The 26972-nt window shown below is 40.2% G+C and overlaps 2 protein-coding genes across 5 annotated transcripts in view; one reads left to right on the top strand and one right to left on the bottom strand.

Moving 5' to 3' along the window:
• Window positions 1-441: 441 nt before the first annotated feature.
• Window positions 442-4170, bottom strand: RPA3 (replication protein A3). The gene is made up of 4 exons (XM_002818205.6): window positions 3816-4170; window positions 2541-2615; window positions 1357-1465; window positions 442-807 (listed from the first exon to the last, which is right to left on the bottom strand). Exons 1-4 carry the CDS (start codon window positions 3912-3914, stop codon window positions 725-727), a joined length of 366 nt encoding a protein of 121 aa, XP_002818251.1. The 5' UTR covers window positions 3915-4170; the 3' UTR covers window positions 442-724.
• A 21-nt stretch (window positions 4171-4191) lies between these two features.
• The window catches only part of UMAD1 (UBAP1-MVB12-associated (UMA) domain containing 1), a 301427-nt gene continuing 278646 nt past the window's right edge, over window positions 4192-26972 (top strand). For 3 of the 4 annotated variants that reach the window (XR_008527076.2, XM_054559453.2, XM_054559454.2), the window contains exon 1: window positions 4208-4316. The gene's annotated coding sequence lies outside the window, so the exon portion shown is untranslated. Of the gene's footprint in view, window positions 4317-26972 lie in introns of all 4 variants that reach the window. The other variant, XM_024249644.3, reaches the window with a different exon arrangement.

Genomic DNA, 26972 nt, shown 5'->3' with positions numbered 1-26972 from the left:
ACTGTAACCTCCGCCTCCCAGGTTCAAGTGATTCTCCTGTCTCAGCCTCCCGAGTAGCTGAGATTACAGGTGCATGCCACCACGCCTGGCTAATTTTTTGTATTTTTAGTAGAGATGGGGTTTCATCATATTGGTGATGCTGGTCTCAAACTCCTGACCTTAGGTGATCCACCCACCTCGGCCTCACAAGGTGCTGGGATTACAGGAGTAAGCCAGTGTGCCCAGTCTCTGTTTGCCTTTTTAATGTCATCTACTTCATTTTGTAAGTAGAGTATCAAGGAAATAATTATCAAGGTATAGTTTGGGAAAAGGTGAGCAAATCCTTAACACAGCTGGCCCAAGGTTTTATTTGGTAGGTCTAAATCTTGAACTTACGGCTACAAAATTTCAAGTTTGTGCTTGAATATATGATTCAAAGAATGAAAATGAAATGAGCAATAGTACGTACCATTTTAGTTTTTATTAATAAAATAGAAACCTAAACTCGGACAACTGCTTTATTCTTGCATCTCATCTGACCATATATTGGAGTAGCAATTCTTTATAAAAGAACTTAGGTGAGAACTGTCAATATATCAGTTCCATCAAAAACTCTAGGTTGGAATATCTTAAAAACAGCAAATTAAATATGAGAAAGCACAGAAATCTCTCCCTCAAACAAGAGGGGCTTCCTTTAATAGACTTTAATATAGCTCATTTACGATTGTATGAAAATCCATCAAGATCAATCATGTTGCACAATCCCTAAAGGATAAAACTGAGGGAACTCATGGATAATTTTCACAGCTTCATTGTAAAGTCCAAGATCTGAAAGAAACATTTAAGCAAACATTTAATCTACAATGGAAAGTTGTAACATCAATTATTGTCTAAGATATTTTTACCTATTTCCTTTTTCTCATCCTTTTGGAAGTGAATTTCTAAAAATGGAGATATGGATTATGGATTCTTGTATTTAACTGTGGCGCCAAAAAAAAAAGACATGGGAGTACCACCCATTTTGACGTTCATTATACAGGCAGTTTCTGCCTGGTAGTGTTTTGGGTATTATGCATTATTCAGTTCCTTCAATTCATATATTACAACAAAAAAACTAATACTATTTTTGTTATATTTAAAAAAATTATCTTTCAACAAATATTAATTAATCTTTACTGAGTTTCTTACATATATAAGCACTACTTAGAAGCAGGCCAAAACAAAATGTACCCCCATTTTCCTTTAGGATCATAAAATTCTATAGAAATTGAAAATGTGGCAGTACTAAAACTCTAGACCAATAGATATCAAACTAAAAATAAAACTGTTTTCCTGTTAATTACATAAAACCAGTCAATACTAGAATGCTTTATTTACCAAAAGGATGGTTATCTTCTTTAAACTGGACATAAGATGTACACAAGATGGTGGCCTTGGCGGTTACTCTTCCAACCACTTCCACAATTCCAGAGATTTCTTCATCAAGCTAAGACACAGAACAAGACGTCAATTGGTGTTATCACATTTTCAGTTGACAATTGATTTGGAAAACTGTTATACAGGTTACTAATCTTTCACTCCAAGTAACAAAGTAATTTTAAAAATTACCAGTGTAAAAGTTAAAATGTAACTTGTTAACACGTTTGAGTACTTAACTGTCAGCATGTTAAAATTCCTGTTACCTTTAGTAGTAGCTTCAAGTCCAAAGCTACAATTCAAGTTAAAGGCAAAATCACTATTGAAAATGTCCAGCATTTCTATAAGCAGTAATTTCCTATGAGAGGAATCTTCTATAATCCGTATTTCACAATGTGTTCTGTATACATTAACCAAACAGCATATGGATTTGTCTTCACAAAATACCAAAAAAAGTTTTAAGTACGTTAAACATAAAATGCAAACATAAATAAGTAAAAACTGGAAATATATGAACAAAAATAGAAAATAAAATAAAATTGAAAATTCTTGAGGGGCTGGTCGAGGCAGGAGGATTGCTTGAGACCAAGAGTTCAAGACCAGCCTGAGGAACATAGGGAGAGGCCATCTCTACAAAAAACAAAACAAAACAAAACAAAAATTAGCCAGGCATGGTTGAACATGCCTGTAGTCCCAGCTACTGGGGAGGCTGAGATGGGAGCAACTTGATCTCGCGAGGCTAAGGCTGCAGTGCGCCACGATGGTGCCACTGCATTCCACCCGGGGCAACAGAGTGAGACCTTGTCTCAAAACAAAAAACAAAAACGAAACAAAAAACCTCTTGAGGAAGAAAAAAGCAATTTAAATTTTTCTTATGTGATTTTATGGTCTTTCATAAGGAATGAGAATTGTTATCCAACATTTATGGGATATGTTCAAAAATCATGAAGCCCAAATCATTGTTTAAAAATGTAAAAGGAAATACAACGAGAGAATAGTACAAGAATTAAATTTTAGAGCCAGGGACGTTTTACCAGCTCATCCTTTTTAAATCCATTCCAAAAATTAGAAACATCGGCAACAAACCAAATCCAGATGAAGAATTAACTATAATATATATGAGACTTATTAATACTTAAACATACGGGTTCCATCAACTCGATGGTTCCATTTTTTCCTTCTCCATCTGAAAGAATAAACATTTTTCCAGTGGGATGAATCTAAAAACGAAACATATCATTAAACTCTCACTAAAACAACAACAAAAAAGTTTGACAAAAGATGAGTACATTGATCCTTAGTTGAGCACAAATCAACTGTTTTTTGAACAGTTTATTCATTCAGTTTATTCAACTTATTGGTTCAAATTATAATCTTATGTTATCGAATCTGTTCATGGAACACACAGTTAATTCTGAATTTCAGATAAACAAGGATTTTTTTTTTTGTAGTGTTAAGTAGGTTCTGTATTTGCTAAATATGGTAACCCTATTCTAATAACAAATTAAAGGAAGCCCACCCTATCTGAAAGTGAAATCTGCTGGTACTCATGATTTAGACAGTACATATCCCACGGAGGGTATGTTTTTAAAAACAGGCATGATGAAGTAAAAGGAGAACTGGTTGCTAGAATATCTGGGTCCTACTCCTGGGAAGCAGCTGTAAAGAGCGCTGTCAGATCGCACAGCTTTGCCACTTGCTGAGTTTCGGAGCATTTTAGTCAACCACCTACCACTACTACTCAGTTTCCCTACTTGGGAAGTCAGAGCAACACTCATTTAAGGAAGAGGATGCGTGGATGAAATGAGCTACTAAATAAGTCTTCATATAATAGTTTTCTTTTCCTCAGCTTTTCAGGTCACTGATTCCAAGACTTTGGGCCTGTTTCTAGCCTGTAGAATGAGGGAACTTCACTTTAATACTGGGGTTAGATAACTCGTTACTACAGGACCCAAAGCGGACAATCAAGGCATGTTTTACAGAGAAGCGATTACAGCGAGGAAACGAGGTTTGCAAAAATAAGTAATTTCAGAAGAGAAGGAAACCAGCAGATTAGTTTTGTCTGCGTCCGTCACGTCTGAGTAAACTAAGAAATCTGAAGGTAGATGTGGGAGTGGTGTTTATAATTTCCCTTACGTAAGCACGGCTAGAACGGAGGCGACGGGCACTGGAAATTAGAACTCAGCATTTGAAAACACCTTGTTTCCGTGCCATAAAAGAGCGCCAAAATGGGGCTACAACGGCTAAAGGATTTCCAAAAAGTCTCCTTGTGCAAAATAAAGGAGTCAGGAGCGCAGTGATTGGAGGCTTTCCGTCCTTTTTCATCCCCCGTTATCCACGCAGAATCCGCCACCCAGGCGGTCATGGGGTCCCTCCCTCCAGCTACAGACTTGGGAGCCCATGACTGCGAACCCGCACACCTTTTCCAGCTTCCCTACGAAGCAGACAGGCTTGTCGATGAACTGAGCTAGCATGCCGGCGTTGATGCGCGACCTGGGAAACTCCATCATGTCCACCATGATATAGTCCAAGACTGAGCCTGGCGGGAAACCCACGGACGACTGAAACTGTGCGCCCCGCGGGTGTCTATGGGGCAGATTTCTCGGCACCAATCAGCGAAGACTAGCGCTCCAGCTTCGCCAATTAAATGCGCGGAAACCTAAATCGCAATCGCGTTGTCTCTGAAAGGGGTGGAGAAGGGGCGGGATGAGTCCGGAAGTGGAGATTGGCTGCTTAGTGACGCGCGGCGTCCCGGAAGTTGCCAGATACAGGGCGAGAGGCAGTGGAGGCGGGGCTTGGATAGGGGCGGAACCTGAGACTACCCTTCTGCGATCACAGGATTCCCGGTGGTGACTTGACCCCGGAAGTGGGGTGTGGAGCTCCGGTGCCGGTGCGGCGGGGGACTGCGGCGCCAGCCTCAGGTACCTCTTCTCGCGGGAGGCGCCGCAACCTTACTGTTTCCCCATTCTTCCCGCGAACAGAGTCAAAAGAGCTAGGCGGGAGTCGGCACTGGCTGCTGCCGCGGTGCTGTGGGTGCTGCGTACCAGCTGTTACTGTTGCCCCGCCTTCCCTCTTCCCGGTTCTGCGTGGGACGCGCGGGAGTTTTGCTGAATGATACGTGGTGTGGCGTAGGGGTTGTGATACCCGCCCCCTTGGAGATGGGGAGCAGGGTCATCAGTGATCTTGATCACTTTCTTCAGGCTTTTGCCACTTGTTGGCTGAGGGTCGATTTACTTCCTTAGCTGCGTCACTCTACTTTCTCCAGTTTCTCCACCTGTAAGAAGGAGATTGATCCGATTACTTCTAAGACGTTTTTTAGCCCAACCCGACCACACTGCGGAGGCGCCGGTTTTTTCACCCCGCTAACCCCTCCGTGTTGGCAGCCAATAGAAGCACTTAAGGATGGGTAACGGGGAAGGACCACTGGCCAGTACTAGAGGAGACAAGCTTAAATCGTTGTTAGACCCCGAGCTAGGGTTCCCCGAGCTAGGGTTCTCCCTTCTGAGGCGTATTTTCCCCATCCGCAAAACGAAGGGTTAGGCGGAATGATTTGCAAGGTCCCAGTTGACTCTAACTTTTGGCCATATGTTTGACTCAACAGTTTAAACCCTCTCAGCAGTCTTTCTGTCGTTGCCCTCCACACTGCGAGACTCTGGAGGGCGATCTGGAGGTCTGGAAGATAACCGATTCCTGGGACATTTGGGGGTAGTCTCCAATCTGTCCCTGGCTCATCTTGTGACCCGAAGCCGGCGGCCTTGCCAGGAATATTCTAGAATGAGTGCACATAAAAATACCTTCAAATGGTACTGTGGAAATTGGACATAAGTTTTAATTGGGTATTATAACGTTGTGGAAACTGAGTCTGTGAATTTGCCCAAAGCTACAGAATTGTCATCGTTCTAATTCCCTTAAGCAAATAAGATCTGATTTGAGACTTTACGTGGCAATTTAAGATTGGAATCTCATGTACGATAATTAAATGATAGTCTCCTTTAGTGTTTACTTAGCACTTAATAGGTTTGTCTTAGTTTTACTCACTAACAGTAGTTTAAAGGATTTCATTAAACAGATGTAGAATGTGTGTCAGCGGTGTATAAAAAAGTTGTGGTTGTATTGGTGCAAGTCAATAAAGTCTATTTTATATTAAAGCTTTAAGTCTTTTGTACTTCAGCGTTGTTTTGCAAAGCAAGTTGATGTGCATTATGTAGGGGAGAGTACATACATCAATGTCTTTAATAGCATTTTTTTTTTTTGAGGCAAGATCTCGCTCTGTCACCCAGACTGGAGTGCAGTGGCATGCTCATAGCTCACTGCAGCCTTTAACTCCTAGGCTTAAGCGATCCTGTCACCTCAGCCTGCCAAGTAGCTGGGACTATAAGCACATACCACTACACCCAGCTAATAAAGATTTTTTTTTTTTTTTTTTTTTTTTTTTGTACAGATGGGGCCTTGCCATGTTGACCAGGCTTATCTCAAACTCCTGGGCTCAAGCGATCCCTCCCTCCCCCGTCTCCCTCCCAAAGTACTGGAATTACAGGTGTGAGCCTTGGTGCGTACCCTGTAATAGTGATTTTTTTTTTTAAAGAGCAGTCCTGAGAGTACCAGATGTTAATGTCGTTGTTTACTTGCAGTTAAAAAGACCACTTTTAAGTAAAGGCTTTCTTTTAAAACAGGGAGATGAGCAAGAAGATAATTTAAAACAGCCTTTTCGCGTATTTTTGAGTCACTTAAAATATTATGAAATACATGATGTACAGAGAAAAGTATAGCTAGCCGATTTGCATAGTTTTGAGAGAAATGAAATGAATCCATGGGGCCTGTCATTCAGCTGAAGAAATGGAACTTTACCAGTTACCAGTACATTTTACCGGTTTGCACTTGCCCAATGAAGCCCTCCTTGCTACAGCCGTAAGTAAACACTATCTTGAAATTTGTGTTAAGCTTCCTAAGCTTTTCTACATAGTTTTATCACACATGCAGGCGTTGCTAAATGGTATGTTGTTTAATATTGCCAATCTTTGACCTTTATATAAATAGAAACGTATATATCTTCTGACTTCTTTTGTTTTTGAGATTCATCTATGTTGACGAATGTACGCAGATCATATTTTTTTTCTGTTACAGGTAGGCATGAGCGGGGCAGTGGTGGGCTCTCCCCCAACCCACTAGAAATGTTGGGGGATGATTTGGCAATTATCGAATTTGTTTCTCCAAAAATGATAATTCTGCAGCGCCAGGGAGAGGCCATTTCCTGATGGTCCACACCTGTTATCAAAATGTTAATTGAATGTAGACCCGAGGGAGAAACAGCTTCCTGGGCATGCATATTAAGAGACAAAAATGGTAAAGTATGATCTTCCAGGTACACTCCATTGGAAAAAAGAAGCAAGCTTCAGATGGGCTGTGTGTAACTCCCTAAAAACACTTCCCAAGGCTAAGGAGGGCTCTGTGCCTGCGGGCAGCCTATCCTAAGGAAAGATTATGGGAAAGAGACAAGCTTATAGAAGTCCTAGGTTCGGAGCCGGGCGCGGTGGTTCACGCCTGTAATCCCAGCACTTTGGGAGGCCGAAGTGGGTGGATCACCTCGGATCAGAAGTTCAAGACCAGCCTGGTCAACATGGTGAAACCCTGTCTCTACTAAATATACAAAAAATTAGCCAGGCGTGATGGCGGCGCCTGTAGTCCCAGCTACTCGGGAAGCTGAGGCAGGAGAATGGCGTGAACCCGGGAGGCGGAGCTTGCAGTGAGCCGAGATCGCACCACTGCACTCCAACCTGGGCCACAGAGCAAGACTCCGTCTCAAAAAAAAAAAACAAACAAACAAACGAAAAAAAAAAAAGGATCAACTGTTAAATCGGACACTTGACCTACTCTCTTTAACCTTCACATTCCTACTTGGGTCTCTAACAAGCACACCTTCCTTTCTTTCCTGTTCTAAGGCCTTTTAGAGTAAACTTCCATTCCTGCTCTGGAACTTGCCTGGGTCTCTTTTTCTGCTTCATGCCCCTCAGTCAAATTTTTTCGTCTGAGGAGTCAAGGACTGAAGTTGCCACTGACGCGTAAGGATAGGCCACCGGTAACTTGGGGTAACTTGGAGTAACTTGGATCTCTGCCACTAATAAAAAAATGATTTCCCCAAATGGTGGTACCAGTTTACTCTCTTACCTGGAGTATAAGAGAGTTACAGTTATTGTATATTCTTGGCAACTCTTGAAGTTTTTTCCCCCAATTTGATGGATATGAAATTTTTTTTGTCGTGACCCTAATTTGCACTCCCTGATTACTGAAAAGTTTGAACATTTTTTCAGATTTTTATTGGTTATTTATGTTTATCTTTTTTTTCCTTGATTTTTCTTTTTCTTACTGACTTTTAAGAGCTTTTTATTAGTGGGATATTGTAATGGTACAAGTGTTGTCCGTTTTTGGCCTATCTTTCCATTTCCTTCCTTCATTCCGTCCTTTTTTTTTTTATTAGAAAGACCTCTTTTAATATAAACATTTTTCCCCTTAAGTTTAATGTAGGAGAAAAGTCCATTAAAATCTCATTTATGAATTCTTTCATACGTCATACTCTTAAAGGTATTCTATTTTTCCTAAAATGTTTAGAGTTTTGCCTTTCATATTTAATAGTCTGTCATCTAGAATTCACTCTTCATGTATGTTGTCAGATAGGTCTCCAATCTCTGTTTTGTTTTAATTTCAGTTGTCCTAATGTGATTTGACTGTATCACCTTTTTGCCACTGACCTTCACTTGTCACCTTAAGTTTACAGATATGTGTGGAGTCAATTCTATTCTATGGATCTATTTTTCTATCCCTGAACCACTACCAATTTTCTTTAATAGTGTAGCCTTATCATAACTTTTGATGTCTGGGGCTGTGTTCTCAGGAATGTCTTGGTTATTTTTGTCTCTTTGCTGTGCCGTATAGAATGTAGCTTATGAGTTTCCATGAAAAACTGTGTTGGAATTTTGATCAAAATTGCATTGAATCTTTGGATGTATTTCAGGAAAAGTAACAGCTGAATGTCAGCTCTTACTATCCTTGAGCCATTTTGGTCCTCTTAAAATCTTTCCAAAAAGTCTCATACTTTTCTACATAAAAGTTTTGACTTTTAGCTTAGATTTATTCCTAGATACCTTGTTTTTGTTGCTATTATGAATGGTATCATTTTTTAAATTAAAGATTTTAACTGATTGTTTTGGTATATAGAAATGCCATTTTAAGAATTTTCTATCTTTTTTTGGAATTTTCTATTCATATTTGAATAATTATAGTTTTGTTTCTTAAGAATTCTTACATATTTTATTTATTTTTCTTACCTTTTTCCTAGGATAGAGCTTTCAGTACCATTTTGAATAGAAATAGTGTTTAAGTCAAGATGGGGTTTGGCTGCATAAACAAAAGTATCTTTAATGCACAAACGCTTATTCTCACATGTGAGAGAAGTCCACAGCTGTGCAACTTAGTACTTATGTGGTAGTGCACTAAGACTCAGGGCCCCAGATTCTTTCTGTCTTTCTGTACTTCTGCATTCAATATCTAGTTCCATATTTATGGTCACCTCATAAGCCAGGTAAGTGATGGAGCTTCAGCTATCAAGTAAATCCACATTCTATGTGGCAGAGAAGTGGACAGGCAAGAGTATACCTCCATGAGATTCAGCTTCCTTTAAGGAGTATTCCCCAAAGTCCTTCCCAACTTGAATTTCTGTTTATTAGGTTAAGGAAGTTTCCTTCTATTCCTAGTTTGATAAGCATTTTAATTGGTTATGGAATTTGATCAAATGCATTTTTTGCCTTAACTGAGATAATTGAAATGAGTATCTATTTTTCAGTGTTTGAACCAAGCTCACATTCTTGGAAGCTTGGCTATGATATATTGTCTTTTATTATATATTCCTGGATTTGATTTGCTGTTGTTTTTGTTTAGGATTTTTTTTTTTTTAATCCATGTTCATGAGTGAGATTGGTCTGTAATTTTCCTTTTTTGTATAGTCCTTGTCAAAATTTGGCATTACGGTTATAAGACAGGAGAATTCCCTGGACCCCTTTGTGGGACTTGCAACCAGGGTGTGGCTCGTTTGCTCGGCTGCGGTGTACTCAAACCCCTTACGGGAGGGGGAGTATGCAGGTGAGCAGGTGCAGGAGCTGGGGTGAGTGATTTTGGCCTCTAGCCCCACGGCAGTGTCTAGGGGCGTTACAGTGCTCTTTTAGCCCTGCCGTCTGGGGATGGCTTAAGTGTTAAATAGCTCCGTAGAGTCAGCGTGACAGCCTTTTTGGGTTCCCACACCCAGTGCATCCTGAATTCTTATCTAGCGTCGAGGAGGAATCAGGTTACATGGACTTGAAAGATGGTGAATGTGGGCATTTTATTGAGTGATGGAGGTGGCTCTCAGTGAGATGGTGATATGGTTTGGCTGTGTCCCCACTCAAATCTCATCTTGAATTGTAGCTCCCATAATTCCCATGTGTTGTGGGAGGGACCCGATGAGAGATAACTGAATCATGGGGACAGTTTCCCCCATACTGTTCTCATAGTAGTGAATAAGTCTCACGAGATCTGATGGTTTTATAAGGGGAAACCCCTTTCGCTTGATTTTTTTTTTTTTTTTATTCTCTCTTGTCTGACACCATGTAAGACGTACCTTTTGCTTTCCACCATGATTGTGAGGCCTCCCCAGCCACGTGGAACTGTGAGTCCATTAAACCCCTTTTTCTTTATAAATTACCCAGTCTCAGGTATGTCTTTATCAGCAGTGTGAAAATGAACTAATACAGATGGGGAGCTGGAGAGGGGATGGAGTGGGAAGATGATCTTCCCCTGGAATTCAGCTGTCCCATGGCCAATCTCCTCTCTGACCATCCCCAGCCAAACTCCCCTCGACACTCAGATGCTTCCTCTCTTCTGTCCTCTGCTGCACTGTTCTGCTGCTCTGCCACTCTTCTGCTGCTCTGCCACTCTTCTGCTCATGGAGCCTGGGGTTTGGGTTTTATATGGGCACAAAATAGGGGCGACATTGTGGGCCAAAAGGCAACATTTGGGTGCAAAAACAGCCTGTTCACATTTAGGGCTGTGGGTCCAGGCTTGAGGGTGGAGCCCTCGCCAGGGACCCCACCCTTCTGCCGCTTGTCCGTATCAGTTACTAGTTTTGTGAAATTAGTGTGGAGTGTTTCTTTTATTTATTTTCCAAGACTGTACATAAAACTGAAATTATCTATTGAGTGTTTGGTAGTGTTCACCTATAAAACCTTTTAGATCGTTATAGTTAACTTTGACTAGAGCTTTAGACATTTCCCACAAGTTTTTATAAGCAGATGTACATTAAGTTCTAAGTATTTTCTAGTTTTCAGCATATTTCTTTTTTGACCCATGCATTATTTTTGTTTCAAAATGTATAGGTTTTATTAAAGTTATTTTGATAATTCCCAGTGAAATTGCATTATAATCTGAGGGTATGGTTTGTCTAATTCTTTGAAATTATATGAGACTAATTCTTTGAAATTATGTGAGGCTTGCTTTAAGGCTTATTAGGAACATGGACAATTTTTCATGTGTGCTTGGCAAAAAAATGTATTTTCCAGTTGTTGGATCCAGTGTGTAAATTGCAGTGTTCACATAATTCTGTTCTCTTTTTGTCTGCTTAATGTCTCAATTATTGATAAATATGTGACATAGCCTATAGATGGTAGCATTGTCAAATTTCTCCTTGAAGCCCTGATGACTTTTGCTATATATGTACATTTCTTTAAGAGACAGGGTCTTACTCTGTTGCTGAGGCTGGAGTGCAGTGGTATGATTGTGGTGCAATGCAGCCTTGAACTCCTGAGCTCAAGTGATCTCGCCTCAGCTTCCCGAGTAGCTGGGACTGCAGGCACGTGCCATCACACCCAGCTAATTTAAAATAAAATCTTTCTTTTGTAGAGACGGGTTCTTTCTTTGTTGCCCAGGCTGGTCCTTAACTGCTAGGCTCAAGCAAGCCTCCCTCCTTGGCCTCTCAGAGTGCTAGGATTACAGGTGTGAGTCACTGTGCCTGGCTTGGCTTTAAAGTTTTTATTGTTGTTGTTTGCTACTATTATAGACGTGCCAGCTGTCTTTTGGTTAGAATTTATTTGTTTTATCTTTTTCCATCCAGGGGAGACAAGACCCATGGGCTTGAATGCTCATTTTCTCATTTCTTTTGTAGCTTAGCTGACAGCTGGCCTGGCAGGTCTCAGCTGAAGGTAAAAACAGGCTGATACCAGGCAGTGGGCTCCAGTGGCCCCCTTCTTCTTAAATAAGTCACTTCCTTCTAAATCAGGAGATTTCCATTAGGACATAATTGCCTAGATGTATGGGGGATGGATTCCTTTCTAAGAGAGCACTAGCGTTTGACAGATCATGAGTGATTTGCTGTTTCTCTGCTTAAGTTTTATCCAGTAAACCTTAGACTTTATACTGTGTGGCCCTTCTGTTATTTGTGTTTGTGTTGACCTGACAGCTTTAACTTTTTTTGTATTCTTATGTTTTAGGTGTGTCTGTCTTGTAAATAGTGCATATAGCTGGCGATTCATTTTTTCTCTCTTTTGTCCATTTATATTGATTGTGGCTACTGATGTATTATGATTTGTCTTAGTCTATGTAGTGTTGCTATTACAGAATACCACAGACTGGGTAATTTATAAAGAAAATAAAATTGGCAGGGGAATTGGCTCACTCCTGTAATCCCAGCACTTTGGGAGGCCGAGGCAGGTAGATCCCATGAATTCAGGAGTTCGAGACCAGCCTGGGCAACATGGTGAAACCCCATCTCTACAAAAAATACAAAAATTAGCTGGGCATGGTGGCGTGTGTGCCTGTGGTCCTAGCTACTTGGGAGGCTGAGATGTGAGGATAGCTTGAGTTCAGGAGGTGGAGGTTGCAGTGAGCTAAGATCGTGTCACTGTGTTCCAGCCTGGGCGACAGAGTGAGACCCTGTCTCAAAAAAGAAAGAAAGAAAAAAAAGGCCGGGCACGGTCGCTCACACTTGTAATCCCAGCACTTTGGGAGGCCGAGGTGGGTGGATCACCTGAGGTCAGGAGTTGAGACCAGCCTGGCCAACATGGCAAAACCCTGTCTCTACTAAAAGTACAAAAATCAGCCAGGCGTGGTGGCGGATGCCTGTAATCCCAGCTACTCAGGAGGCTGAGGCAGGAGAATCGCTTGAACCCAGGAAGTGGAGGTTGCAGTGAGCCAAGATTGTGCCACTGCACTCCAGCCCGTGCGACAAGAGCGAGACTCCATCTCAAAAAAAAAAAAAAAGAAAAAGAAAAAAAAGGAAAGAAAATGATGTCTTATAGTTCTGGAGGCTTAGATGTCCAAGGTCCAGGGACCCACATCTGGCAAGGGCTTGTTATGAGGAAGACAGAAAGGCAAGAGACCATGAGAGAAATGTAAGGGAAGGGGATGAAACTAATTCTTTTTTTCAGGAACCTACTCCCCCAATAACTAACCCACTCTAGCAATAATGGCATTAATCCATTTATGAGGTCAGAGCTCTCATAACCTGGTTACCTTTTATAGGTCCCAGCTCTCAACACTGTTGCACTGGCAATTAAGTTTTTAACACATGAACTTTGGGGAACATATTCAAACCATAGCAGGATTAATTTCCACATCATTTTTTTGCTTCCTATGTGTTGTTTTGTTGTTATTTTTTCTTTTCTTGCCTCCTTTTCAATTGATTTTTTTTGTTACTTTTTTCTTCTTTAATGTTATCAGTCTGTATTAATTTGAATGTTATACATTCTGTATTCTTGGGGGGGGGCCCACCCTACAAATTTTAACCTGCTGCCATGGTCCGAATGTTTGTCTCTCCCCCCACCCAATTCGTATGCTGAAATCCTAACCCCTAAGGTGATGGCATGTAGTATTAGGAGGTAGGGCCTTTGAGAGGGCACATGAATTGGATTCAGGCCCTTATAAAAGAGTCAGAGAGATCCCTTGCTCCTTCAACCATACGAAATTATAGTGAAAAGATGGCTGTTTGTCAACCAGAAAGTGGGCATTCATCAGACACTGAATATACTGGAGCTTTGATCTTACCCTTTCCAGCCTCCAGGACTGTGAGAAGTAAATTTCTGTTTATAAGTTACCTAATTTATGGTATTTTGTCATAGCAGCATGGACAGATTAAGAAGCATGCATATTAATCTTAAAGTCGAAAGTTACTTTGGGTCAAGACAGAACCTGTAATTCCATTTACCTTTTCCCAATTTTTATGCTGTTGTCTAGAGATTTAGTTCTGTTTTGATTTCTTGTAATCCCACAATTTACATTCTTGTAACTCCGCCTAGACGTTATTATTGCTTTATGCAGTTAATTTTTGCTTGAAATTACCTGTATATTTATCATTTTCTTTACTTAATATTTTTACAGCTTCATCAGTTCATGTTTGTTTTTCTGAGTGTTTATTTCATTCGAGTTCTCAAAGCATAGTTTTATTATCTTTCTGTGGTATAGAATTCTAAATGGATGGTTAATTTCTCCCAAAACTACTGTAATGATAATATTTTACTCTTGTAATGTCTGCTTTGTTTTAAATTGTGATTTTGCTGTAGGCTTTCATGTCTCATTATTTGCTTGATCCTAAGTTGTAACAGGATGGTAGTGATGGCTGCACAACAATGTGAATGTACCTGATGCCACTAAACTGTACACTTAAAAATTGTTTAAATGATAAATTTTCTGTAATATGTTTATTACCACAATTAATAAGTAAAACAAAGTTTAAGCTGGTTAAAGTGGCAGTGTTACTTGTACCAAAAGCACCTTGATTTACTAATCCAGCCATTCTGCATCCTGAACCCAGAATGGTCCACCTAAAATATCAAACTGATCACTCTCCAACCAGTGATTTCCTCCAGCATCACTATTAAGTCCAAACTCCTTGGCATGGCATATAAGAAAGACATTCCAGGTTCTGGCCATGACTTACCTTTACCTTTAATGCTGTCTCTCCTCAACACTTTATTATAACCTTCACTGAGATCTTGGTTAATGTATAGTCAGATTTGTTTTACTCAGGAACTAGCAGAATCCCCATATTGGCTCTCTTAAAAGAGCATTTGTGGTACAAAAAGCCAGGTGCATGATCTTTGAGCAACCCCTCTGTAACCAAAGAGAAAGCCCAAAGCAATACCAGAGCACATTTTTCTGGTAATATAGCAAATCAGACATTCAGAGAAATCACTCCCTGTACAGTCCATCTAAAAAAGTTGGATTAAATATTTTAAAAAATATATGGCTAAATCAATAAAAGATTTAAAAAATTACATAGAAACCAGAAAGGACAAGGATCTACAAATCCACGAAAATATATGTTAGTACTAGAGCTAATGTTGGAGAGTTCCCTGAACCTCCTTGCAGGACTTGTGACAAGGGCGGGCGTGGCTTGTCTTTTGCCTGGGGTTTGGGGTTTATAAGGGTACAGGATGGAGGGTGTGGCAGGCCAAAAGGCAACATTTGGGTATGGAAACAGGAATGCCTGTTCCCATTTAGGGCTGTAGGTTTTCAGGCTTGAGGGTGGGGCCTTTGCCAGGGAACTGCCCTCTTCTGTCTAGTATTTTCCTGCCTCCTGTCCGTATTATTTTCCCTATGGCCATTGCTTTGGGTACGTATTTTCCCATCCTCATGTTGATCTCATTCTGGTGATCTCTCATTGAAGGAGAGACTGTGTCAGATTACTTTAGTCTCCCTCACTTAACTTTTTATTGCTGGCAGCTTCTTGTTTCTGAGTCTAGTCCTGAAAGTCAGATGGATGTACACATTCCCTGGTTCACTCAATTCCCAATGGCTAACAGGCGTTCATCATATGTGACTCTGCTGGGTGGAAATTGGGTCTTCCAAGACTCAGACTTTAAATGGTCTGTGAGTGAGTTGAAGAATTGGGAGCAGTTTACAGTTCTTTGAACTTGAAATTCAACCTTCTTTCTTTGCTCTGCTCAGAGTTTTTCCTGTCATGTACTCTGTTTTATAGAGTCCTCCTTGGGCAGTTACACACCATTCAAACCACTGCCCTCCTGACTCCTCCCTCTCTCCCCTTACAAGAGCTGTGATCTCTGAATGGACGTGGAAGAAGATCTTGTCAGGGACGGGTAGAAGGAGGGGAGGAAATCTAGTCCTGTAAGACTTTGGGGTCTCCATGCAGTGGGATGTCTGGCAGTCTTTTTTTCTGGTAGATATAGCTCTTGTATTTTAGAATTAAGCTCAGGCAGTGGGGATGGACAAAGCATTTTCCACATCTTCTTTGTGGTTCATGCTCCTGTTTTACATTGCTCGTTTACTCACTTAGCCATTTATTCATTCCTTTGATAGGATTTCTGAGTAAAGAAATATACTCTTGGTCGATTGTACTTCTTGGTCAATACCCATTGATCATGCAGTTCATGGAAGTTTGACTCAGACTTTGAGATACGGTCTCTGATTTTCAGTTGATATAGTTGTTGCCAATTTTTTTAGTGTGTTTCTTTACATACATTTTGTTGTAAAACAGCTGGCTATCTTGTTTACTCAGCAGTCTGAAGCAAGTCATTAGACAGCTAGCAATACTTTTTGACTAGACTAGAATGTGAGTAACATTTTGCATGGTTAATGCATGGTTGATGCTGGTTTTATACAGGACTTAGCACCTTGCTTTGTGCCCATTGACATTGTGAGAGGTGGTAGAGAAGTAGGATAAAGAGGCAGGAAGTAGATTGGTTAATTCCTTGAATTTGGAGAAAGTGCCTTGTCTAATTTTGTTTGTCTAGGGCCTACCGCAGTGCCTGGCCAATTTTGGGCCCTCAAAAGATGTTGGTTGAATGAATTAAATAGTGAACAAACAAATGACTGGGTGTTAAAAGAAGTTTGTTCTTCAATGGGGGGGAAGTAATAAGACTTATGATGATGCAGTTAGGCTATATTGAAAGTCAAATAATTTTTAGTTGGCAGTTTAGGGAGTGATTCTTTCTGGATGTTGAATGTGATGTCGCCTATTTTGTGTAAACATTAAAATGAGCGAGCAAATAGAATATTTTAAAGACCCACACTGAATAATGTTTTATTTATTTTTAAATTTACTCTTGGTCCCCAGTGCTCTAGAGAGTTGTAAAGAAGTGTAACCTCACATCCCATGACTTAATTCTCCCTTAGGACATTATTTAGATGTGTTTGTCTCACCTAAGGTATTTGTTTTATGTGGAGAGATGCTTTCTGTTAGAGTTGTCTGAATTCTTTTGCAGGGTGTTTTTTCATTTTCAAAATGCAACACCAAATGAAGTTGCTTCAGAAATTCTTCTTGTACAGTAGTGTTACTTACACTCAAATCAAAATGGTTTGTGGCAGTTATGCAGTTATATTTGTAACTTTCCTAAAACATATAAATGTATCATTGTGTCATTAATTTAGATGACTCAGGATAACACTAAAGGCTGTAAATTGCCTTTTTTGTCAGTGATTGAGATCCAAATGATAAATTCTTAGTGCAGTTTGTTTATAAGCTCTCAAAAAGGCAGTAATCTTATCTTCTAAACCTTATCTTCTAAGGATGCTAGTTAGCATCCTTCTTTAGGAAAAAAACTATGGTTTTCACATGTACAGCATTTTAAAAAAAAACTTCTTGAAATTAAGATGTTTTCTGACTGAAGTGCATCACACACTAGGTGATCATACCCATTCACAGAGGAGTTACAATACATTTTTTATTATTCACTGTCATTGTTCATACTGAAGAAAAGGGCAGTATTCTGAGAGTTCTCAGGTGAAGTCTAACACTCCCAGACCTAGGGGAATGTCTTTACCTGGAGAGTGCTGCTGAGTGGTTAATGTCGAAAAAGAAGTCCCTTTCTTGTAATGTCTTGGTTCTCAACCAGGGGCAGTTTTGTCCCCTAGGAGACATTTTGCAATGTCTGCAGGCATTTTTGGTTGTCACAGCTGGGGGATAGGAAGGCACTTAGTGGGTTAAAGCCAGGGATGGTGCTAAACATGATACAGTGCTAAGGACAGCCTCCTACAACAAAGAATTATCTGATCCCAAATGCTTAGAGTGGAGAGATTGAGAAACCTCGGTCTAATGTAATATGAGATTTTTCCCCCCTAAATTAGTAGATTGAGGGGAGACTTTATTATTCTGTTCTGTTTTTCATGTTGTGAATAAGAAGCAGTAGAGAAAAAAGCAGTCATTTCTTATCACTGCTAGGCTACCCTTCTTGATTCTGAAAACCATAGGGCATTCAATTAAAAAGAAAACAAACACAAATCCTTAAATCCATCAACTACAAAACCAAAACCTTCCCTGACTATTCTCTAGTAGATACTTTGAGGCTCAAATTTATTTACAAAGTAATGGAGGAGAGTAAAATTGTTTGACGTCTGTTTAACCCAAGTGAGGCCATCTGTATTCAGTGATGGAAATAGGATCTGACAAGAGGGGAGGTTCTGTTCTAAAATTTTCTTAGGTGAAATTGTTAGTTTTCAAGATGACTTTATCATATGGATATGGGAAGTGATTCTGTAGAGACAGTACAGTTATCCTTCGGTATCCCTAGGGGATTGGTTCCAGGACTTCCTGCTGATACCCAAATCCACAGATGCTCAAGTGCCCTTTATTAAATGGTATAGTATTTGCATATAGCCTTTGTACATCCTCCCATATACTTTATCCCTAAATTCCTTAGAATATCTAACTCTGTGTAAATAGTTATATTTTAAAATTTGGGCTGGGTGCGGTGGCTCATGCTTGTAATCCCAGCACTTTGGGAGCACAAGGTGGGTGGATCACTTGAGGCTAGGAGTTCAAGACCAGCCTGGCCAACATGGTGAAACCCCATCTCTACTAAAAAATACAAAAATTAGCCAGGTGTGGTGGCGGGTGCCTGTAATCCCAGCTACTCTGGAGGCTGAGGCAGGAGAATCGCTTGAACTTGGAGGCAGAGATTGCAGTGAGCCAAGATTGTGCCACTGTAACCCAGCCTGAGTGACAGAGTAAGACTGTCTCAAAAAAAAAAAAAAAAAAAAAACAGAAAATTTGTAATATTTTTAATTGTTGTACTGTTTTTTATTTTTTTTTAAATATTTTTGCTTCATAGTAGGATTGCAGGACCTATGGATGTGGTTGGCTCACTCTATTCTAGAAAATTAGTAATTCTGGATTATGTAATGCTTGCTATGCTAGCAGGATTTACTATTATAGTAACAGCAATGGTTCCAGACAGTTCCTGGTAGTAGATATCTTACATGCTAATGATGAGTAGCTGGCAGTTGAGATTATCAAATGAAGCCTCTGGCCTGCTCTCCATGGCAGACAGCCAGCCATTAAAAGTCATCCAGTCGTGGGAATAAACTAGACTGCTCCTTCCCCCAGTACTCTTTCACCTAGGATTTCCTATATCGCGTTTAAGGATTTCATGTTTGAAATCCACGTGTCTCATTTGGAAAAAGCTTTTCCTGCCTTTAATTTAGTATAAAGTAAAATAAGAAAATGATTGAAATTATGAGGATCAAGAAAAAATAAAATAAATTAAATAAAAAGTTGCAGTTTGGCTCCTGTTGAACCCTATACAGTGAAGTTCTTTGGAACCCTTTGCATTCCTCCAGAGTCCTCCCTGGCTTGATACTTTATAATTGATTTGTAGCTCACCATCTTCCAACTTCCTAAGTATTTTAGATGTGCTGTTTTGGCTAAAAGTAGTAACATTTAAATTCTCAGTTGGCTGAAAGCATCTATAAGGTTATATTAGAGAAGTTTTATTAACTCATATAACTTCCCTTTTTAATGGATGGTATATATGTGTATGATGTGACACTACATTTACGGGATGAATGAAAAGATTAGGAGTGTTAAATTAGAGGACAGGCTCTTTTTTATGTATTTTAATTTTAAAAATATTTTTGTAGGTATATAGTAAGTGTATATATTTAGGACAAGCTCTCTCTCTCTCTCTATTTTTTTTTTTTTTTTTTGAGATGGAGTTTTGCTATTGTTCCCCAGGCTGGAATGCCATGGTGTGATCTTGGCTCACTGCAACCTCCACCTCCTGGGTTCCAGCGATTCTCCTGCCTCAGCCTTCCGAATAGCTGGGATTACAGGCATGCACCATCATGCCTGGCTAATTTTGTATTTTTAGTAGAGACGGGGTTTCTCCATGTTAGTCAGGCTGGTCTCAAACTCTCAACCTCAGGTGATCCGCCTGCCTCTGCCTCCCAAAGTTCTGAGATTACAGGTGTGAGCCACTGCGCCCAGCCAGGACAGGCTCTCTTAAAAGTGAGGTTGCCGCCACCGCTTTGTGTTCTTCTATATACACCATTGTAAAAGCTGCATGGTTCTGAGGGTGGAAGTGGAGTGGAAATACGAGTTGAAGGAGAAAAAACAATGTAAAGTCTCTTGCTGTTAGTAAAGAACTTGTTCATGTATTTAAACAAATTTTTTTGTTTGTTTTATTATACTTTAAGTTCTGGAGTACATGTGCAGAACATGCAGGTTTGTTACATAGGTATACATGTGCCATGGTGGTTTGCTGCACCCATCAACCTGTCATCTACATTAGGTATTTCTCCTAATGCTATTCCTCCCCTAGCCTTCCACCCCCTGACAGGCCTCAGTGTGTGATGTTCCCCTCCCTGTGTCCATGTGTTCTCATTGTTCAACTCCCACTTATGAGTGAGAACATGTGGTGTTTGATTTTCTGTTCTTGTGTTTGCTTGCTGAGAATGATGGTTTCCAGCTTCATCCATGTCCCTGCAAAGGATATGAACTCATTCTTTTTTATGGCTGTATACTATTCCATGGTGTATATGTGCCATGTTTTCTTTATCCAGTCTATCATTGATGGGCATTTGGATTGGTTCCAAGTCTGCTATTGTGAACAGTGCTGCAATAAACATACGTGTGCATGTGTCTTTATGGTAGAATGATTTATAATCTTTTGAGTATATACCCAGTAATGGGATTGCTGGGTCAAATGGTTTTTCTGTTTCTAGATCCTTGAGGAATTGCCACACTGACTTCCACAATGGTTGAACTAATTTACACTTCCACCAACAGTATTAAAAGCCTTCCTATTTCTCCACATCCTCTCCAGCATCTGTTGTTTCCTGACTTTTTAATGATCACCATTCTAACTGGTGTGAGAAGGTATCTCATTGTGGTTTTGATTTGCGTTTCTCTAATGACCAGTAATGATGAGCTTTTTCTCGTATGTTTGTTGGCTGCATAAATGTCTTCTTTTGAGAAGTGTCAGCTCATATCATTTGCCCACTTTTTGATGGGGTTGTTGTTTTCTCGTAAATTTGTTTAAATTCTTTCTAGATTCTGGATATTAGCCCTTTGTCAGATGGATAGATCACAAAAATTTTCTCCCATTCTGTAGGTTGCCAGTTCACTCTGATGATAGTTTCTTTTGCAGTGCAGAAGCTCTTTAGCTTAATTAGATCCCATTTGTCAATTTTGGCTTTTGTTGCCATTGCTTTTGGTGTTATAGTCATGAAGTCTTTGTCCATGCCTATGTCCTGAATGGTATTGCCTAGGTTTTCTTCTAGGCTTTTTATGATTTTAGGTAAGAACGTTTAGGTCTTTAATCCATCTTGAGTTAATTTTTGTATAAGGTGTAAGGGAGCGGTTCAGTTTCAGTTTGCTACATATGGCTAGCCAGTTTTCCCAACAGCATTTATTAAATAGGGAATCCTTTCCCCATTGCTTGTTTTTGTCAGGTATGTCAAAGATCAGATGGTTATAGATGTGTGGTATTATTTCTGAGGCCTCTGTTCTGTTCCACTGGTCTATATCTCTGTTTTGGTACCCGTACCATGCTGTTTTGGTTACTGTAGTCTTGTAGTGTAGTTTGAAGTCAGGTAGTGTGATGCCTCCAGCTTTGTTCTTTTTGCTTATGATTGTCTTGGCTATGCAGGCTCTTTTTTGGTTCTATGAAATTTAAAGTAGTTTTTTCTAATTCTGTGAAGAAAGCCAATGGTAGCTTGATGGGGATAGCATTGAATCTATAAATTACTTTGGGCAGTATGGCCATTTTCACGATATTGATTCTTCCTATCCATGAGCATGGAATGTTTTTCCATTTGTTTGTGTCCTCTCTTATTTCCTTGAGCAGTGGTTTGTAATTCTCCTTGAAGAAGTCCTTCATGTCCCTTGTAAGTTGGATTCCTAGGTATTTTATTCTCTTTCTAGCAATTGTGAATGGGAGTTCACTCGTGATTTGGCTGTTTGTCTATTATTGGTGTATAGGAATGCTTATGATTTTTGCACATTGATTTTGTATCCTGAGACTTTGCTGAAGTTGCTTATCAGCTTAGGGAGATTCTGGGTTGAGACGATGGGGTTTTCTAAATATACAATCATGTCATCTGTAAACAGAGGCAATTTGACATCCTCTCTTCCTATTTGAATACCCTTTATTTCTTTCTCTTGCCTGATTGCCTCTGGCCAGAACTTCCAACACTATGTTGAACAGGAGTGATGAGAGAGGGCATATTTGTCTTGTGCTGGTTTTCAAAGGGAATGCTTCCAGTTTTTGCCCATTCAGTATGATATTGGCTGTGGGTTTGTCATAAATAGCTCTTATTATTTTGAGATACGTTCCATCAGTACCTAGTTTATTGAGAGGTTTTAGCATGAAGGGCTGTTGAATTTTGTCGAAGACCTTTTCTGCATCTATTGAGATAATCATGTGGTTTTTGTTATTGACTCTGTTTATATGCTGGATTACGTTTATTGCTTTGTGTATGTTGAACCAGCTTTGCATCTCAGTGATGAAGCTGATTTGATTGTGGTGGATAAGCTTTTTGATGTGCTGTTGGATTCAGTTTGCCAGTATCTTATTGAGTATTTTTGCATCGATATTCATCAGGAATGTTGGCCTGAAATTTTCTTTTTTTGTTGTATCTCTGCCTGGTGTCAGGATGATGCTGGCCTCATAAAATGAGTTAGGGAGGAGCCCCTCTTTTTCTATTGTTTGGAATTGTTTCAGAAGGAATGGTACCAGCTCCTCTTTGTACCTCTGGTAGAATTTGGCTGTGAATCCATCTGTTCCTGGACTTTTTTTGGTTGGTAGGCTATTAATTACTGCCTCAATTTCAGAACTTGTTATTGGTCTATTCAGGGATTCTACTTCTTTCTGGTTTAGTCTTGGGAGGGTGTATGTGTCCAGGAATTTATCCATTTCTTCTAGATTTTCTAGTTTATTTGCATAGATGTGTTTATAGTATTCTCTGATGGTAGTTTGTATTGCTGTGGGATCAATGGTGATATCCCCTTTATCATTTTTTATTGCGTCTATTTGATTCTTCTCTCTTTTCTTCTCTATTAGTCTTGCTAGCAGTCTATTTATTTTGTTGATCTTTTCAAAAAGCCAGCTCCTAGGTTCATTGATTTTTCGAAGGGTTTTTCTTGTCTCTATCTCCTTCATTTCTGCTCTGATCTTAGTTATTTCTTGTCTTCTGCTAGCTTTTGAATTTGTTTGCTCTTGCTTCTCTAGTTCTTTTAATTATGTTAGGGTGTCGATTTTAGATCTTTCCCACTTTCTCTTGTTGGCATTTAGTGCTATAAATTTCCCTCTATACACTGTTTTAGATGTGTCCCAGGGATTCTGGTACCTTGTATTTTTGTTCTTATTTGTTTCAAAGAACTTATTTATTTCTGCCTTAATTTCGTTATTTACCCAGTAGTCATACAGGAGGAGGTTGTTCAGTTTCCATGTAGTTGTGCAGTTTTGAGTGAGTTTCTTAATCCGAGCTCTAATTTGATTGCACTGTGGTCTGGGACACTGTTAGGATTTCCGTTCTTTTGCATTTGCTGAGGAGTGTTTTACTTCCAATTATGTGGTCAGTTTTAGAATAAGTGTGATGTGGTGCTGAGAAGAATGCATATTCTGTTGATTTGGGGTGGAGTGTTCTGTAGATGTTTATTAAGTCCGCTTGGTCCAGAGCCAAGTTCAAGTCCTGAATATCCTTGTTAATTTTCTGTCTCATTGATGTATCTAATATTGACTGTGAGTTGTCAAAGTCTCCTACTATTATTGTGTGGGAGTCTAAGTCTCTTTGTAGGTCTCTAAGAACTTGCTGTATGAATCTGGGTGCTCCTGTATTGGGTGCATATATATTTAGGATAGTTAACTCTTCTTCTTGCATTGATCCCTTTACCATTATGTAATACCCTTTTTGTCTCTTTTGATCTTTGTTGGTTTAAAGTCTGTTTTATCAGAGACTACGATTGCAAACCCTGCTGTTTTTTGCTGTCCATTTGCTTGGTAAATATTCTTCCATCCCTTTATTTTGAGCCTATGTGTGTCTTTGCACATGAGATGCTTGAATACAACATACGGATGGATCTTGACTCTTTATCCAATTTGCCAGTCTGTGTCTTTTAATTGGGGGCATTTAGCTGGTTTACATTTCAGGTTAATAATGTTATGTGTGAATTTGATCCTGCCATTATTATGCTAGCTGGCGATTTTTCCAGTTAGTTGATGCAGTTTCTTCATAGTGTTGGTCTTTACAATTTGGTATGTTTTTGCAGTGGCTAGTACCTGTTGTTCCTTTCCATGTTTAGTGCTTCCTTCAGGAGTTCTTGTAAGGCAGGCCTCATGGCCTCGTGTTGACAAAATCTCTCAGCATTTGCTTGTCTGTAAAAGATTTTATTTCTCATTTGCTTATGAAGCTTGGTTTGGCTGGATATGAAATTCTGTGTTGAAACTTCTTTTCTTTAAGCATGTTGAATATTGGCCCCCACTCTCTTCTGGCCTGTAGGGTTTCTGCATAGAGATCCACTGTTAGTCTGATGGACTTCCCTTTGTGGGTAACCCAGCCTTTCTCTCTGGCTGCCCTTAACATTTTTTCCTTCATTTCAACCTTGGTGAATCTGTCAATTATGTGTCTTGAGGTTGCTCTTCTCGAGGATTATCTTTGTGGTGTTCTCTGTATTGCCTGAATTTGCCGGTCTTGCCAGGTTGGGGAAGTTCTCCTGGATAATATCCTGAAGAGTGTTTTCCAACTTGGTTCTATTCTCCCTGTCACTTTCAGATACACCAATGAAATGTAGATTTGGTCTTTTCACACAGTCTCATATTTCTTGGAGGCTTTGTTCATTCCTTTTGATTATTTTTTTTTTTTCTAATCTTGTCTTTATGCTTTATTTCATTAAGTTGATCTTTAATCTCTGATATCCTTTCTTCCAGTTGATTGATTTGGCTATTGATACTCGTGTATGCTTCAGGAAGTTCTTGTGCTGTGTTTTTCAGCTCCATCAGGTCATTTATGTTCTTCTCTAAACTGGTAATTCTAGTTAGCAATTCATCTAACCTTTTTTTCCAAGGTTCTTAGCTTCCTTGCATTGGGTTAGAACATGCTCCTTTAGTTCAGAGGAATTTGTTATTACCCATCTCTGAAGCCTACTTCTTTCAATTTGTCAAACTCACCAGTTTCGTTCCCTTGCTGCTGAGAAGTTATGATCCTTTGCAGGAGAAGAGGTGTTCTGGTTTCTGGAATTTTCAGCCTTTTTGCGCTGGTTTCTTCCTATCTTTGTGGATTCATCTACCTTTGGTCTTTGATGCTGGTGACCTTTGCATAGGGTTTCTGAGTGGACGTCATTTTGTTGATGTTGGTGCTACTCCTTTCTGTTTGTTAGTTTTCCTTCTGACAGGCCCCTTTGCTACAGGTCTGCTGAAGTTTGCTGGAGGTCCAGTCGAGATCCTGTTTGCCTAGGTATCATCAGCGGAGGCTGCAGAACAGCAAAGATTGTTGCCTGTTCCTTCCTGTGGAAGCTTTGTCCCAGAGGGACACCCACCAGATGCCAGCCAGAGCTCTCCTATATGAGGTGTCTGTCAGCCCCTGCTGGGAGCTGTCTCCCAGTCAGGAGACATGGGTGTCGGACCCACTTGAGGAGGCAGTCTGACTCTTAGCAGAGTTTGAGCGCTGTGCTGGGATATGTGCTGCTTTCTTCAGAGCTGGCAGGCAGGGACGTTTAATTCTGCTGAAGCTGCGCCCACAGTTGCCCCTTCCCCCGAGGTGCTCTGTCCCTGGGAGATGGGAGTTTTATCTATAAGCCCCTGACTGGGGCTGCTGCCTTTCTTTCAGAGATGCCCTGCACAGAGAGGAGGAATCTAGAGAGGCAGTCTGGCTACAGTGGCTTTGCTGAGCTGTAGAGGGCTGTGCCCAGTTGGATCTTTCCCAGCATCTTTATTTACACTGTGAGGGGAAAACGGCCCACTCAAGCCTCAGTAATGGCAGATGCCCTTCCCCCCACCAAGCTGGAGCGTCCCAGGTCAGCTTCAGACTGCTGTGCTGGCAGTGATAATTTCAAGCCAGTGGATCTTAGCTTGCTGAGCCTCCATGGGGTTGGGATCCACTGAGCTAGACCACTTGGCTCCTGGCTTCAGCCCCCTTTCCAGGGCAGTGAATGGTTCCGTTTTGCTGGCGTTCCAGGCACCAGTTGGGTATGAAAAGAAAAAACCTGCAGCTAGCTCTGTGTCTGCCTAAATGGCCGCCCAGTTTTGTGCTTAAAACCCAGGGCCCTGGCGGCATAGGCACCAGCGGGAATCTCCTGGTCTGTGGGTTGCGAAGACTGTGGGAAAAGTGTAGCATCTGGACCGGAGTGCACTGTTCCTCACAGCACAGTCCCTCAAGGCTTCCCTTGGCTAGGGGAGGGAGTTTCCCAACCCCTTGCACCTCCTGGGTGAGGCAACACCCCACCCTGTTTCTGCTCACCCTCCGTGGGCTGCACCCACTATCTAACCAGTCGCAATGAGATGAGCCGGGTACCTCAGTTGGGAATTCAGAAATCTCCCACCTTCTGTGTTGATTTCACTGGGAGCTGCAGATGGAGCTGTTGCTATTCGGCCATCTTGCCAGCAACCCCTCTTCATGTATTTTTAAAATGGTTAATGGTGAGTGTTGAAATGTTACGGTGTTTAGATTTTGTTGAATAAAGTTAAAGATATAATGATTTTGTTTCAATATGTAAACATTCATAGTATGCTAGAAACTATGTCCTTTATAATTTTCAGTGGAAAGTTTTAGATGTGAACTTAAAAAGTGCAAGAGGGTGCACAATTTTCTCAAAAAAATTCAAAGAAGCGTGTGAGTGCTTGGAAAAAACTTTTTTTGCCTGTAGCCCAAACTAGAAAATAGATTTCTTATTATAACCCAGCACAGGCACCCAAATGCAAAAGTTTATAAAGCATTAGTTACCATGTATAATGCTCTCAATCTTTTTGTGTTCTCTCCCTCTTCGCCTACTTTTTTTTTCTTCTTATTTCATTCCATTAAAAAAAAAAAAAAAGTCTGGTCTTGACCTGCTGAAGTGTCTACTTCCACTCAAGGGTTGGGACTTGCAGTTTGAAGCAAACACCTAAATCTAAGATACAGTTTTTTCTTTCTTTGTTTTTCTTTGTTTTTGTTTCATTTTTTAAAAGTCTGAGCATAAATAAGAGAGGTGGAAGTAAAATTTATGTTAATGCTTCAGTTTAATTAATTAGCTTCCAAGCTGTTCTGTGGAGCTGAAAAGTGACATCAGTTTAAATGTCTTCCCTTGCTTATCCTCTCAGGCATCTGTACCTCTTCCCCATTACACCAAT

Source organism: Pongo abelii, chromosome 6 (genome assembly GCF_028885655.2).
Source record: "Pongo abelii isolate AG06213 chromosome 6, NHGRI_mPonAbe1-v2.0_pri, whole genome shotgun sequence".
In the NCBI taxonomy this organism is placed as follows: domain Eukaryota; kingdom Metazoa; phylum Chordata; class Mammalia; order Primates; family Hominidae; genus Pongo; species Pongo abelii.
Note: the sequence above shows the minus strand (reverse complement) of the source record. Positions and strands in the feature narration are given on the sequence as shown.

Coding starts and splice junctions, on each gene's coding strand:
- RPA3 (XM_002818205.6), bottom strand. CDS start 3,914: ATGGTGGACATGATGGAGTTTCCCAGGTCGCGCATCAACGCCGGCATG. Junction 2,616..3,815: donor TCGTAGGGAAGCTGGAAAAG/GTGTGCGGGTTC, acceptor TTTCGTTTTTAG/ATTCATCCCACTGGAAAAAT. Junction 1,466..2,540: donor CCATCGAGTTGATGGAACCC/GTATGTTTAAGT, acceptor TCTGTGTCTTAG/CTTGATGAAGAAATCTCTGG.